At 43.7% G+C, this 13,468-nt stretch overlaps 1 protein-coding gene across 1 annotated transcript in view; it reads left to right on the top strand.

Annotated features, from left to right (window-relative positions):
* The window catches only part of CDC34 (cell division cycle 34, ubiquitin conjugating enzyme), a 102,580-nt gene that overhangs the window by 57,364 nt on the left and 31,748 nt on the right, over nucleotides 1–13,468 (top strand). Inside the window, 1 exon segment of the mRNA XM_073586292.1 lies at nucleotides 1,290–1,387. Coding sequence (XP_073442393.1) covers nucleotides 1,290–1,387 — 98 coding nt within the window.

Below are 13,468 nucleotides of genomic sequence, written 5' to 3'. Positions count from 1 at the left end.
CACGGAAGACAGAGCGGCCCCTGGGACAATGACAGTGACATTGTCCCCTGGGACAATGAGTCGAGTATAAGCTGAGAGGGGCATTTTCAGCCTAAAAAATGCACTGAAAATGTTGGCTTATACTCGAGTGTGTATGGTAGATAAAAACTATTATTAAACTTTGTTTTATATTGATGCCTCTTAAGTGCATTGTTCACGGTGACAGCTATAGGCTGATTTACGTGCATCCAAATTCTTTGGGAAGAGGCTTTGTTTAGTTTTTAAAGGGTTATTCCTCTCACACGGAGTATATCACTAGGATGTACAACCACTTGGAGTGGGGGTCAGATTGCCGGACACACCACTGATTCTGAGAATGAGTTTCCACTGTTTCTCCTCACTGCTCCCTTTTCACACTGTACCTCCTATGCTGCTACCTCTCCGTACTATCTTTTCACACTATATTCCATATTGTGCCCCCTTTTCATACTGTCACATATCCATACTGTGCTCCCTCACACTTTTTTCCTTCTTTATACTGTTGTCGCCATACTGTGCCATTACACGAACACCCTCTCCCCACAGAGCAGTTACCTTGCCGATGTCTCACTACATTTGTGGCGCAGCAGTGAAGGCTCGGGAATAAGATGGCCATATGCTGCTGCATGTTGCCTGTGGACCTGTAGTGTTGGCGCTCACATTCCCAATTTTATTTGCATCTGAAATCGCGAGGAACTGGCATTATGCATGTTCTCAGAGATGACAGTCTGTTTTAACATCTGGTTTGGAGAGCTAGCTAAATCCCATTCCTGAGGGTACAGCAAAACATCACCCTCTGGAAAAACACTCGGATCTCTGAGGTAGGCAAGATGCTCATAGAAGCAGTCCTGTAGATCAGGGTTCCCCAACTCCAGTCCTCAAGGCCCACCAACAGATCATGTTTTCAGGATTTCCTTTGTATTGCACAGGTGAAGCAATTATCACCTGAGCAATACTAAGGAAATCCTGAAAATATGATCTGTTGGTGGGCCTTGAGGACTGGAGTTGGGGAACCCTGCTGTAGATAACACAGGTTAAACCATTCACTATAGATCACAGGCTCATAGATGCTTCAATACAAAAAATAGGGTAAGAGTCGATCCACCTACTGAAAGAAAAAGAAGTCTAGAATAACCCAGTGGCCACTGAAAATTACTGATAAAATCCTAACTAAACAACAATAGGTACCCTTCATTATATTCATTGTAGCAATGATTTATGACTGCAGGAGTATTACACTTTCAGTCTAATTTTTGTGGCGTTTCTTCCAGAATGGAGATGTATGCATTTCCATCTTACATCCTCCAGTAGATGACCCACAGAGTGGAGAACTTCCTTCTGAAAGGTGGAACCCAACCCAGAATGTGCGGTAAGCTTTTGTCTACAGGCATAAAGTGTAGACGTATCCCGACATGTCTGCTTTCTTTTATGCTCCATGAAAATATGATCTGAGAACTTGTGGTGCTTAGGTGTTGTCTTTTTTTGAGTCATTTTGGCTTTCCACATCCAGCAAGTGGCCAGGGATTGTAGGTAGGACACATTTCTCAGGGGCCTACATTTCTTTTTTCCAGTGCTTTTAATATAAGCGTCACCAAGAGTATTACAGCCTGAAAAATCATTAATTATATCTCCAACAAAAGTGACACTTTTGTATGTGGCAGAAGAGGTGACTGACTACAGTGTTCACTAACCTTACAACCTAAGACCCACACGCCAGTCTCCTTTGAGACTTAACGGGGGGCCCTGTTATGAACGAGTCACCGTAGGAGGCAAAAACAGAAATACTAGCTAAGTCCAGAAAACCAGAGAAGTTGGCAGCTATCGGATTGCAGACCCCTGAACCTATCAACAACAACTAGCAGTAGCCGTGGGGGGTTCCTACGGTGCCCTAGACCCCTCGATCACAGCCGGAGAACTAAGTAGCCTAAAGACAGAAAGGGAAATCTAAACTGCCCCAGAGCAGACCCCAAAGCAAAAGGCAGCCCCCAACATATAATGACGGTGAAGCAAGATGAAAAAACACTCACACAGATAGAAAGATAGGCTGAGCAAATGATGGGGCCCAAGCTAACTAAATAGGACAGGATAGAAAAGCTGCTGTCTGCAATCCGCCAAAAACCCTATCAAAACAAGAGCCAACAGACTGATAGTGAAAAAAGCCCTGAAGACGCTAGGCTTCAAAAAGACTATATCAGTCCTCAGGTATTTTCTGAAGACAGAGCAAAAAGGAATTCAGCTCGCCCCAGCAGGGAATGGCAGAAATCCAGAAAAAACAAGGCAAAACAAAACCAAAACACAAATGCAAAAAGCAGAGCAGAAAACTTAGCTTTTGAGAAGCAGGAATCAGACTGGTCTCCTAGAATCCCTCTGAGAAATCACCAGCAAGGCAGAAGGGCGTCGGCTGCCTTATATCCAGTCAGCAATTCCAGTCACCCAGTCATCATCATCCTGCTCAGGTGCTTGGTAATCAGCCTTACTACCTTCCTTCACCAGAAGAGGGAGTTCATCAGACCTCAATGGTGAAGGGGAAAATGAACTCACAACAGTACCTCCCCCTTGAGGAGGGGTCACCGAACCCTCATCCACACCACCAGGGCGATCAGGGTGAGCCCGATGAAAGGCACGCACCAATCTTTTGGCATGATTATCAGAGGCAGAGACCCAGGAATTATCCTCCTTACCATAACCCTTCCACTTAACCAAATACTAGAGTCTCCGTCTAGCCAGACGGGAATCCAGTATCTTCTCTACCTCATATTCCATATTACCTTCAACTAATACAGGGTCCGGATGTGCCACCCCAGGAACAACTGGTTCAACAAACCTCTTCAACAAGGACTTATGAAACACATTATGGATTTTAAATGTGACAGGAAGAGCCAAACAAAAAGAGACCGGATTAATAATCTCCAAAATCTTGTAAGGTCCAATAAATCTAGGCTTAAACTTAGGAGAAGCCACCTTCATAGCGATAGTTTTTGATGATAACCAAACCATATCATCAACCTTAAACTAGGGACCAATGGTCCTATGTTGGTTGGAAAACCGCTGGGCCTTTTCCTGGGAGAGAGATAACTTATCCACCACTTGGTTCCACATCTGGTGCATTCTCTCCACCACAGTGTCAACACCTGGGCAGGCAGAAGGCTCCACCTGCCCTGAAGAAAATCGAGGATGAAACCCAAAGTTACAAAAAAAAGGTGACATCAAAGTGGCAGAACTAGCTCTATTATTTAAAGCAAAAATGAAACCCAATCATCCTGATCAGCGGAAATAAAACATCTCAAATACGACTCCAAGGTCTGGTTTGTTCTCTCCGTCTGCCCATTGGTCTGAGGGTGAAAAGCAGAGGAGAAGGACAACTGAATTCCCAGCTTGGAACAGAAAGTCCTCCAAAATCTAGACACAAACTGAACTCCTCTGTCAGATACAATGTTCTCAGGAATCCCGTGCAAGCGAACCACCTGTTGCAAAAACATTGGCACCAACTCAGAGGAAGATGGCAGCTTAGGGAGTGGTACAAGATGAACCATCTTAGAGAACCTATCACAAATCACCCAAATAACAGTCATTCTCTGAGAGACAGACATATCAGAGATGAAATCCATTGAAATATGGGTCCATGGCCTCCTGGGGACCGGCACAGGCATCAACAACCCACTAGCGCGAGAACAAGGTTTAGACCGGGAGCAAGTCTCACAGGACTGCACAAAATTCCTGACATCATGAGACAAGGTGGGCCACCAAAAAGACCGACTCACCAGATCTCTAGTACCAAAAATACCTGGATGACCAGCCAATGCAGAGCAATGAACTTCAGACATCACTCTCTTCTTCCACTGGTCAGGAACATACAACTTTCCACTGGGACAACGCTCAGGTTTGTCCTCCTGGAACTCTTCCAGAGCACGTCTCAAATCGGGCGAGATGGCAGAAAGAACTACCCCTTCGCCTAAGATGGTAGCAGGCTTGGTCACCACAGGGGAATCAGCAAAGAAGCTCCTAGAGAGAGCGTCAGCCTTGACATTCTTAGTGCCAGGAAGAGAAGAGTCATTTGAAAGGTAACTCACCAAACCCTGACTGATGCACTGGCAGGATGCAGCAGAACCCCATTGATAAAGGTTTGGGCAGCACAGGTGCATTCCACTGATAAGGACAGCCAGTAACCATTTGTGGTCTGGCTGCCCAGTGGAAAAAGTGCACACAGATGAGGCTTGCATAAGGCATAAGTCACACTGATAAATGTGATGCAAAAGTGTCTGAGCAGCCTATTGATCACGCCCATAGTATTAGCAGGCGGGCTGCTCTGCACTATATATACATGCATCACACAAAGGACAAAGCCAAACATAAAGGGTTCTAGCTGCATCCTGCTAAAAAGTGCAAAAAAGATAAATAGATATGGGGTATTGGTTACTATTTTGGCCAAAGCAGATAAGCTCACAACCCAACGTCAAGGGTCCCCAGATATAGTAACCAATACCCCATATCTATTTATCTTTTTTGCACTTTTTAGCAGGATGCAGCTAGAACCCTTTATGTTTGGCTTTGTCCTTTGTGTGATGCATGTATATATAGTGCAGAGCAGCCCGCCTGCTAATACTATGGGCGTGATCAATAGGCTGCTCAGACACTTTTGCATCACATTTATCAGTGAGACTTATGCCTTATGCAAGCCTCATCTGTGTGCACTTTTTCCACTGGGCAGCCAGACCACAAATGGTTACTGGCTGTCCTTATCAGTGGAATGCACCTGTGCTGCCCAAACCTTTATCAATGGGGTTCTGCTGCATCCTGCCAGTGTATCAGTCAGGGTTTGGTGAGTTACCTTTCAAATGATTTTTTATGGATTTTTTCTGATTAGTGTTTGCTTATATTTAGTGTTAGGGACTCACAATATCTGGGGACCCTTGACGTTGGGTTGTGAGCTTATCTGCTTTGGCCAAAATAGTAACCAATACCCCATATCTATCTTTTTTGCACTTTTTAGCAGGATGCAGCTAGAACCCTTTATGTTTGGTTTTGTCCTTTGTGTGATGCATGTATATATAGTGCAGAGCAGCCCACCTGCTAATACTATGGGCGTGATCAATAGGCTGCTCAGACACTTTTGCATCACATTTATCAGTGTGACTTATGCCTTATGCAAGCCTCATCTGTGTGCACTTTTTCCACTGGGCAGCCAGACCACAAATGGTTACTGGCTGTCCTTATCAGTGGAATGCACCTGTGCTGCCCAAACCTTTATCAATGGGGTTCTGCTGCATCCTGCCAGTGCATCAGTCAGGGTTTGGTGAGTTACCTTTCAAATGATTTTTTCTGATTAGTGTTTTCCAGGAAGAAAAGAGACCACAAAATCAAAACGTGTAAAAAAACAAGGCCCACCTAGCCTGTCTAGGGTTCAAGCGTTTGGCCGACTCCAGGTAAATCAAATTCTTGTGGTCAGTGAGGACCACGACTTGATGTTTAGCTACCTCCAACCAATGTCTCCACTCCTCATGCCCATTTCATGGCCAACAGTTCCCGATTCCCCACATCATAGTTACGTTCAGATGGAGAGAACTTTCGGGAAAAGAAAGCACAGGGATTCATTTTAGATGTTACAGGATCCTTTTGGGACAAAACAGCTCCCGCACCAATCTCAGAAGCGTCCACCTCTACCTGGAACGGGAGTGAGACATCAGGTTGCCGCAAAACCGGGGCAGAAGTGAATCTTTGCTTCAGCTCCTGAAAGGAAGAAACAGCCTCCGGAGACCAATTCAACACATCAGCACCCTTCTTAGGCTAGCTTCACATTAGCGCTGGGGGCGCAGGCCGTGCGCAGTATGCATTTGGCGGCGCATGCGCCTTTTTGACGGTGCGCCGAGCGCAACCAAACTGCAGCAGGTTGCGTTTGGCGCAGGTCGGCGCACCGTCAAAAGGACGCATGCGCCGCCAAACGCATACTGCGCACGGCCTGCGCCCCCAGTGATAAAGATAGGGGACGCAGGACGCATGCAGCGTCATGCGCCGGTAGGCGGAGCTACCGGCAGAGGCGCGGCGGGGGTGGGGCTTAGCGGCCGCCGTGCGCAGGCCGTCGCTGCGCTCAAAAGCGCTAATGTCAAACTAGCCTTAGTCAGATCAGTCAATGGCTTGACAATACTAGAAAATTTTGCTATAAATTTCTGATAAAAATTAGCAAAACCCAAAAACTTCTGGAGGGCTTTCAAAGAAGTGGGCTGAACCCAATCATAAATGGCCTGTACCTTGGCCGGGTCCATTTCAATAGTTGACGGAGACAAAATAAATCCCAAAAATGAAATCCTCTGTACCCCAAAATGATCCTTTGACGTACAGGGAATTCTCCCTCAAGATCCGGAACACAGTCCGAACATGTTCCACATGAGAATCCCAATCCTTGGAGAAGATCAAAATATCACCAGATAGATAATCAAAAATTTATCCACAAAGTCTCAGAAAATGTCGTTCATGAAGCACTGGAACACAGAAGGGGCATTAGTGAGCCCAAAAGGCATCACCAGGTACTCAAAATGTCCCTCCGGAGTATTAAACGCCGTCTTTCATTCATCCCCATGCTTAATGCGGATAAGATTATACGCCCCCCTGAGGTCAAGCTTGGTAAACCAGCAAGCACCTTTAACTCTGGAGAATAGATCCAAAATCAGGGGTAATGGATACTGATATTTAATAGTAATTTTGTTGAGGGCACGATAATCAATACAAGGTCTTAATGAACCAACCTTTTTGGCCACGAAAAAAAAACCGGCACCTAAGGGTGAAGAGGATGGTCTAATATGACCCTTCTCCAACGCCTCCTTAATATAGGATCGCATAGCCTCGTGCTCGGGTACAGATAAATTGAAGAGCCGACTCTTGGGAAATTTACACCCCGGGCTCAGTTCAATTGCACAGTCATAACTCCTATGAGGAGGCAAAGACGCAGACTCACTCTCACTAAATACATCATAAAAGTCCGCCAAATAGTCAAGAACATCATGCGAATGAGGAGAGGTGGAAAAAACTGGAGCCTGCCCAAGGGCACACCGACAACCCCAACTCACCACAGACACAGATTTCCAATCCAAAACTGGATTATGAATTTGCAACCAGGGAAACCCCAGAACAATGGTATTATGCAACACCAAAAATCTGCAATTTTCTTGATGGTCTGGGGCGACCCGCATTACCACCTGGGTCCAAAACTGAGGTTTATTTTTCGCCAAAGGAGTAGCATCAATCCCCCTCAAAGGGATAGGCGTCCGCAGAGGTGTCATCGGAAATCCACAACGTTTAGCAAAATCCAAGTCCATTAGGTTCAGGGCTGCTCCCGAATCCACAAAAGCCTAGGCGGAAAATGTGGACAGGGAGCAGATCAGAGTAATTGCCAGAAGAAACTTGGGTTGAACACCACCCACAGAAAACGTGTGCAAAACGTTTCTCTCGTTTAGGACAGAAATAACATGCGAGGCATCTCCACAAAAAAAAACACAGCTTATTACGCCTTCTGAACTCCTGACGTTGCTCCCTGGACAAAAGTCTATCACATTGCATAGGTTCAGACACTTGTTCAACAGGTGGCAACACCTCTCGTGCAGTCCTGCGTTCACGTAAACGCCGATCAACCTGAATGGCTAATGACATAGAATCGTCAAGACCAGAGGGAACAGGAAATCCCACCATAGTATCTTTTACGGCTTCTGACAAACCCTTCCGAAAGAGAGCTGCCAAGGCATTATCATTCCAGGTAGTAAGGACCGCCCACTTTCGGAATTTTTGACAGTACAATTCTGCAGAATCTCGACCCTGGCTCAATGCCAACAGGGTCTTTTCAGCCTGATCAATAGCATTAGGTTCGTCATACAACAACCCCAAGGCTTGAAAAAATGCGTTCACATTAGTCAGAATAGGATCATCTGGTTTCAAAGAAAACGCCCAATCCTGGGGATCGCCACGCAGCAAAGAAATGACAATTTTAACCCGTTGCGCGGAGCTCCCTGACGGGTTAGGCTTTAAGGCAAAAAATAATTTACAATTATTTTTGAAATTCAAAAATTTAGACCGATCCCCAAAAAACACATCAGGAGTAGGGATCTTTGGTTCAGTAGCATGTGAATGAGCAAGGTGGGCGGAAATTCCCCGCACTTCCGCAGTGAGCTGCTCCACACGATCAGACAATTGCTTTATCTCCATTGAGAGAAAAAAAAAGATTCCCCCTATGGCCTCAGAGATATAGAGGAAAAAATATACACACTTTTTTTTTTTTTTTACAATTCTTTCCTGCTATTGAGTACCCTAGGATCTGCGGTATGGCTGGTGATTCTGTTATGAACGAGTCACCGTAGGAGGCAAAAACAGAAATACTAGCTAAATCCAGAAAACCAGAGAAGTTGGCAGCTATCGGATTGCAGACCCCTGAACCTATCAACAACAACTAGCAGTAGCCGTGGGAGGTTCCTACGGTGCCATAGACCCCTCAATCACAGCTGGAGAACTGAATAACCTAAAGACAGAAAGGGAAATCTAAACTGCCCCAGAGCAGACCCCAAAGCAAAAGGCAGCCCCCAACATATAATGACGGTGAAGCAAGATGAAAAAACACTCACACAGATAGAAAGATAGGCTGAGCAAATGATGGGGCCCAAGCTAACTAAATAGGACAGGATAGAAAAGCTGCTGTCTGCAATCCGCCAAAAACCCTATCAAAACAAGAGCCAACAGACTGATAGTGAAAAAAGCCCTGAAGACGCTAGGCTTCAAAAAGACTATATCAGTCCTCAGGTATTTTCTGAAGACAGAGCAAAAAGGAATTCAGCTCACCCCAGCAGGAAATGGCAGAAATCCAGAAAAACAAGGCAAAACAAAACCAAAACACAAATGCAAAAAGTAGAGCAGAAAACTTAGCTTTTGAGGAGCAGGAATCAGACTGGTCTCCTAGAATCCCTCTGAGAAATCACCAGCAAGGCAGAAAGGCGTCGGCTGCCTTATATCCAGTCAGCAATTCCAGTCACCCAGTCATCATCATCCTGCTCAGGTGCTTGGTAATCAGCCTTACTACCTTCCTTCACCAGAAGAGGGAGTTCATCAGACCTCAATGGTGAAGGGGAAAATGAACTCACAACAGGGCCCTAACTAAAATTTCCTTGCTAAATATCTGTCTTTGCACCCTACAACTTTTGTAACATAATTTTCTTTATTATAAAATGCACTACACTTCACCCTGTCTATCTGATCTCTAAATGTTGTTTTTTACTTCACTTCCTGTGATGTTTCATTGGAGAGGAGTCTTGCACAGGACGTCATAGGAGGCTGGGGCTGCACTTGCTTAACTGCAGCACTTACCAGTTACAGTTAGGTCCATATATATTTGGACAGAGACAACATTTTTCTAATTTTGGTTCTAGACATTACCATAATGAATTTTAAACAAAACAATTCAGATGCAGTTGAAGTTCAGGCTTTCAGCTTTCATTTGATGGTATTTACATTAAAATTGGATGAAGGGTTTAGGAGTTTCAGCTCCTTAACATGTGCCACCCTGTTTTTAAAGGGACCAAAAGTAATTGGATAATTGACCAAGGCTATTTCATGGACAGGTGTGGGCAATCCCTTCGTTATGTCATTCTCAATTAAGCAGATAAAAGGCCTGGAGTTGATTTGAGGTGTGGTGCTTGTATTTGGAAGGTGTTGCTGTGAAGCAAACACGCAGTTAAAGGAGCTCTCCATGCAGGTGATACAAGCCATCCTTAAGCTGCAAAAACAGAAAAAACCCATCCGAGAAATTGCTACAACATTAGGAGTGGTAAAATCTACAGTTTGGTACATCCTGAGAAAGAAAGAAAGCACTGGTGAACTCATCAATGCAAAAAGACCTGGGTGCCCACGGAAGGCAACAGTGGTGGATGATTGCAGAATAATCTCCATGGTGAAGAGAAACCCTTCACAGCAGCCAACCAAGTGAACAACACTCTCCAGGAGGTAGGCGTATCAATATCCAAATCTACCATGTGTAGAAGACTGCATGAAAGTAAATACAGAGGGTTCACTGCACGGTGCAAGCCACTCATAAGCATCAAGAATCAAAAGCTAGACTGGACTATGCTAAAAAAAAATCTAAAAAAGCCAGCACAGTTCTGGAAGAACATTCTTTGGACAGATGAAACCAAGATCAACCTCTACCAGATTGATGGAAAGGGAAAAGTATGGTGAAGGCGTGGTACAGCTCATGATCCAAAGCATACCACATCATCTGTAAAACACGGCGGAGGCAGTGTGATGGCTTGGGCATGCATGGCTGCCAGTGGCACTGGGTCACTAGTGTTTATTGATGATGTGACACAGGACAGAAGCAGCCGAATGAATTCTGAGGTATTCAGATCAATACTGTGTGCTCAGATCCAGCCAAATGCTGCCAAACTGATTGGTCGTTGTTTCATACTACAGATGGACAATGACCCAAAACATAAAGCCAAAGCAACCCAGGAGTTTATTAAAGCAAAGAAGTGGAATATTCTTGAATGGCCAAGTCAGTCACCTGATCTCAACCCAATTGAGCATGCATTTCACTTGTTAAAGACTAAACTTCAGACATAAAGGCCCACAAACAAACAGCAACTGAAAACCACCGCAGTGAAGGCCTGGCAGAGCATCAAAAAGGAGGAAACACAGCGTCTGGTGATGTCCATGAGTTCAAGACTTCAGGCAGTCATTGCCATCAAAGGGTTTTCAACCATGTACTAGAAATTAACATTTTATTTACAATTATTTAATCTGTCCAATTACTTTTGGTCCCTTTAAAAACAGGGTGGCACATGTTAAGGAGCTGAAACTCCTAAACCCTTCATCCAATTTTAAGGTGGATACCCTCAAATGAAAGATGAAAGTCTGAACTTCAACTGCATCTGAATTGTTTTGTTTAAAATTCATTGTGGTGATGTCTATAACCAAAATTAGAAAAATGTTGTCTCTGTCCAAATATATATGGACCTAACTGTACTTCCAACAGTTTCCTGCATAGCTGCCCTCTGAAGATGATCCATGGTGATAAACGATGAGGGAGATGAGAGTGCAGTGCCAGCACTCTGCTTCTAGGTCTTGGAAAATAGCAACACAAAGCAAAATTATTATTTAGTTTTTTTCTTCAGAATTTTTTTTCACCTCTTATCCTCTTTACCCCTGGGTGATTTAGTTTTTTTTGTTTTTTCTCTATTTTTACTGCCCTTCTTCCAAGAGCCATAGCGTTTTTATATATCCGTCAATATTGCTGTATGATGGTTTGTTTTTTTAGGAGACGAGTTGCACTTTTGAGTGACCCCATTCATTTTATTATGTAATGCACTGGAAGCAGGAAGACAATTAACAACTGCACTGACATTGAAAAAGTGCAATTTCACAATTTTTTTTTTTTTTTTTTTAATTTACAGTGTTCACTATATGGTAAAACTGATGATTGCACAGATACCAAAACATATATTATTTTTTTTTTTTTTTATTTAAGTGGTGAAAAAAAGGTGAAAGCTTATAAAAAAAAAAGAAAAAAAAACCCTTTTCTTGTGTCACTATTTTCCAAGACCTGTAATGTTATCAGTTTTCGGTATATATTGCTGTGTGAGAGCTAATCTTTTGTGTCCTGAGCTGGCATTTTTACTGATACCAATGTGCGACACATTAAATGGTTTGATCACCAGTTTATTGCAGTTTATCACCAGTTTGATCACCAGTTTATTGCAATGTTGCAGTGGTCAAAAACACGTAATTGGCTGCGTGTTCTCCCTTTATACTGTCCTCATACACGTTAGCAGGGTGTGCAATGAGACATGTAGCTAAACCCCCTGTGTTCTTTAAGAAAAGAGGCTGTAAAATTGTAACCTTCTTTTATTGATTGCAGATGTGACAGGAAAGTGTGAAACTATGAAACTATAGGATACAATAACATTTCACAATATATAACTGCACAGAGCATAAAAATACAGATAGTCTGCAATACACAGTAACATGAGGTAATACATAGCTAACATGAGGTAATATAGCTGATGATTACCTATTTAATACAACAACGTTATAAACACAGGATTATAACACCTAGATAGTGCTTAACAACTATGCTTAGAGCAGGCTGTTTAAGAAGCATGAAGAACACGAATGATGTAGTTTCTCCTAAGACATATGGAGGGATAATGGCTGCTGTTCCCCTCACAGTGTCATAAACAAGACTATGATGTAACAGGAACAATTCCCACAATACATTGCAAATTAAACTAGAATCTATGCATTAAACTGCCAGCAGGTGGTGCTGTTACCTTACAGTATGAAATATATGAAGGATTAATACACACAAAAATGACTTTCTAGACAGCAATTATATTGCTGGACAGAACACTCCCCGCTTGATGTCAGCCGACGTCACTATTGTGTTTATTGACCGAGAACAGCAGAACGAGTTCCCCTACTGGCCTGAGGAACAATTTGGTCTCGCCTTGTTTTCATATTTTTACTTCCACCTTACGTACGATTCCATCCTTACTTGGGAATGTCTGGGTAATGAGACCCAATGGCCATTCATTTCTCCAAGACTGACAGTCTTTCATTAGTACTGTATCGCCAGGCTGGAGGTTGGGCTTGCTGGTTTGCCACTTTCTCCTCTGTTGCAGAGTAGGCAGGTACTGCTTTTTCCATTTGTCCCAAAAGGCATTGGAGAGACTCTGTACTTGTCTCCATCGACTCCGGTAACGGTCTTTAACATTAAATTCTCCAGGTGGAGAGCAAATAGGGTCAGTCTTCTGCGTAAGCAGCAGGGCTGGGGTGAGAACAGTTGGGTCATCAGGATCACTGGAAATTGGAGTCAACGGTCTGGTGTTTATGATGGCTGACACTTCGGCCATGAATGTTGTCAAGCTTTCGTGTGTCAGTCTTGCAGATCCTTCCTGTAAGAAGATTGAATCGAGGATTCTCCTTGCGACACCTATCATTCTCTCCCATACACCTCCCATATGTGAAGAATGTGGTGGATTAAAAGTCCAAGTACACCCATGTACTCTTAGGTATTTTTCTACATCCTTCATATCCAAGTTGGAAGAGAGTTGCAGTTCTCTTGCTGCTCTGAGTTTCCTCAGAACACTATCTTTTGGTATTGGTTCGTTGATTGGTTAAACGGTCGATTTCTTTGGCATAGTTTTCCCGTTGTACAGCTCGGATAATTATATTCTTCGACTGCTCTAGCTGTAGAGCTGTGTGGACGTGTTTACCATGGTGCCAGTGGTCCTCAAAGTCTTGAAGTGTAGGTGCTAACCGTTCTTACGTATCTTCTCCATGAAGGATAAGAAATGGTATTTCATCTTTGGTCTACTACAGAAGCTGTGCATGAGGGAGACAAAGTGTTTGTAAACTTGTTCTCTGTTGTTAGACAAGCGTTGTCTTTAAGGCTTGAAGGGTAGAGATGCAATCCAACTCTTAG

The sequence above is a fragment of the Dendrobates tinctorius genome, unplaced genomic scaffold (genome assembly GCF_039654945.1).
Source record: "Dendrobates tinctorius isolate UK_male_01 unplaced genomic scaffold, ASM3965494v1 ptg000092l, whole genome shotgun sequence".
NCBI classification, from domain to species: domain Eukaryota; kingdom Metazoa; phylum Chordata; class Amphibia; order Anura; family Dendrobatidae; genus Dendrobates; species Dendrobates tinctorius.
This window is presented reverse-complemented; position numbering and strand designations above follow the sequence as displayed.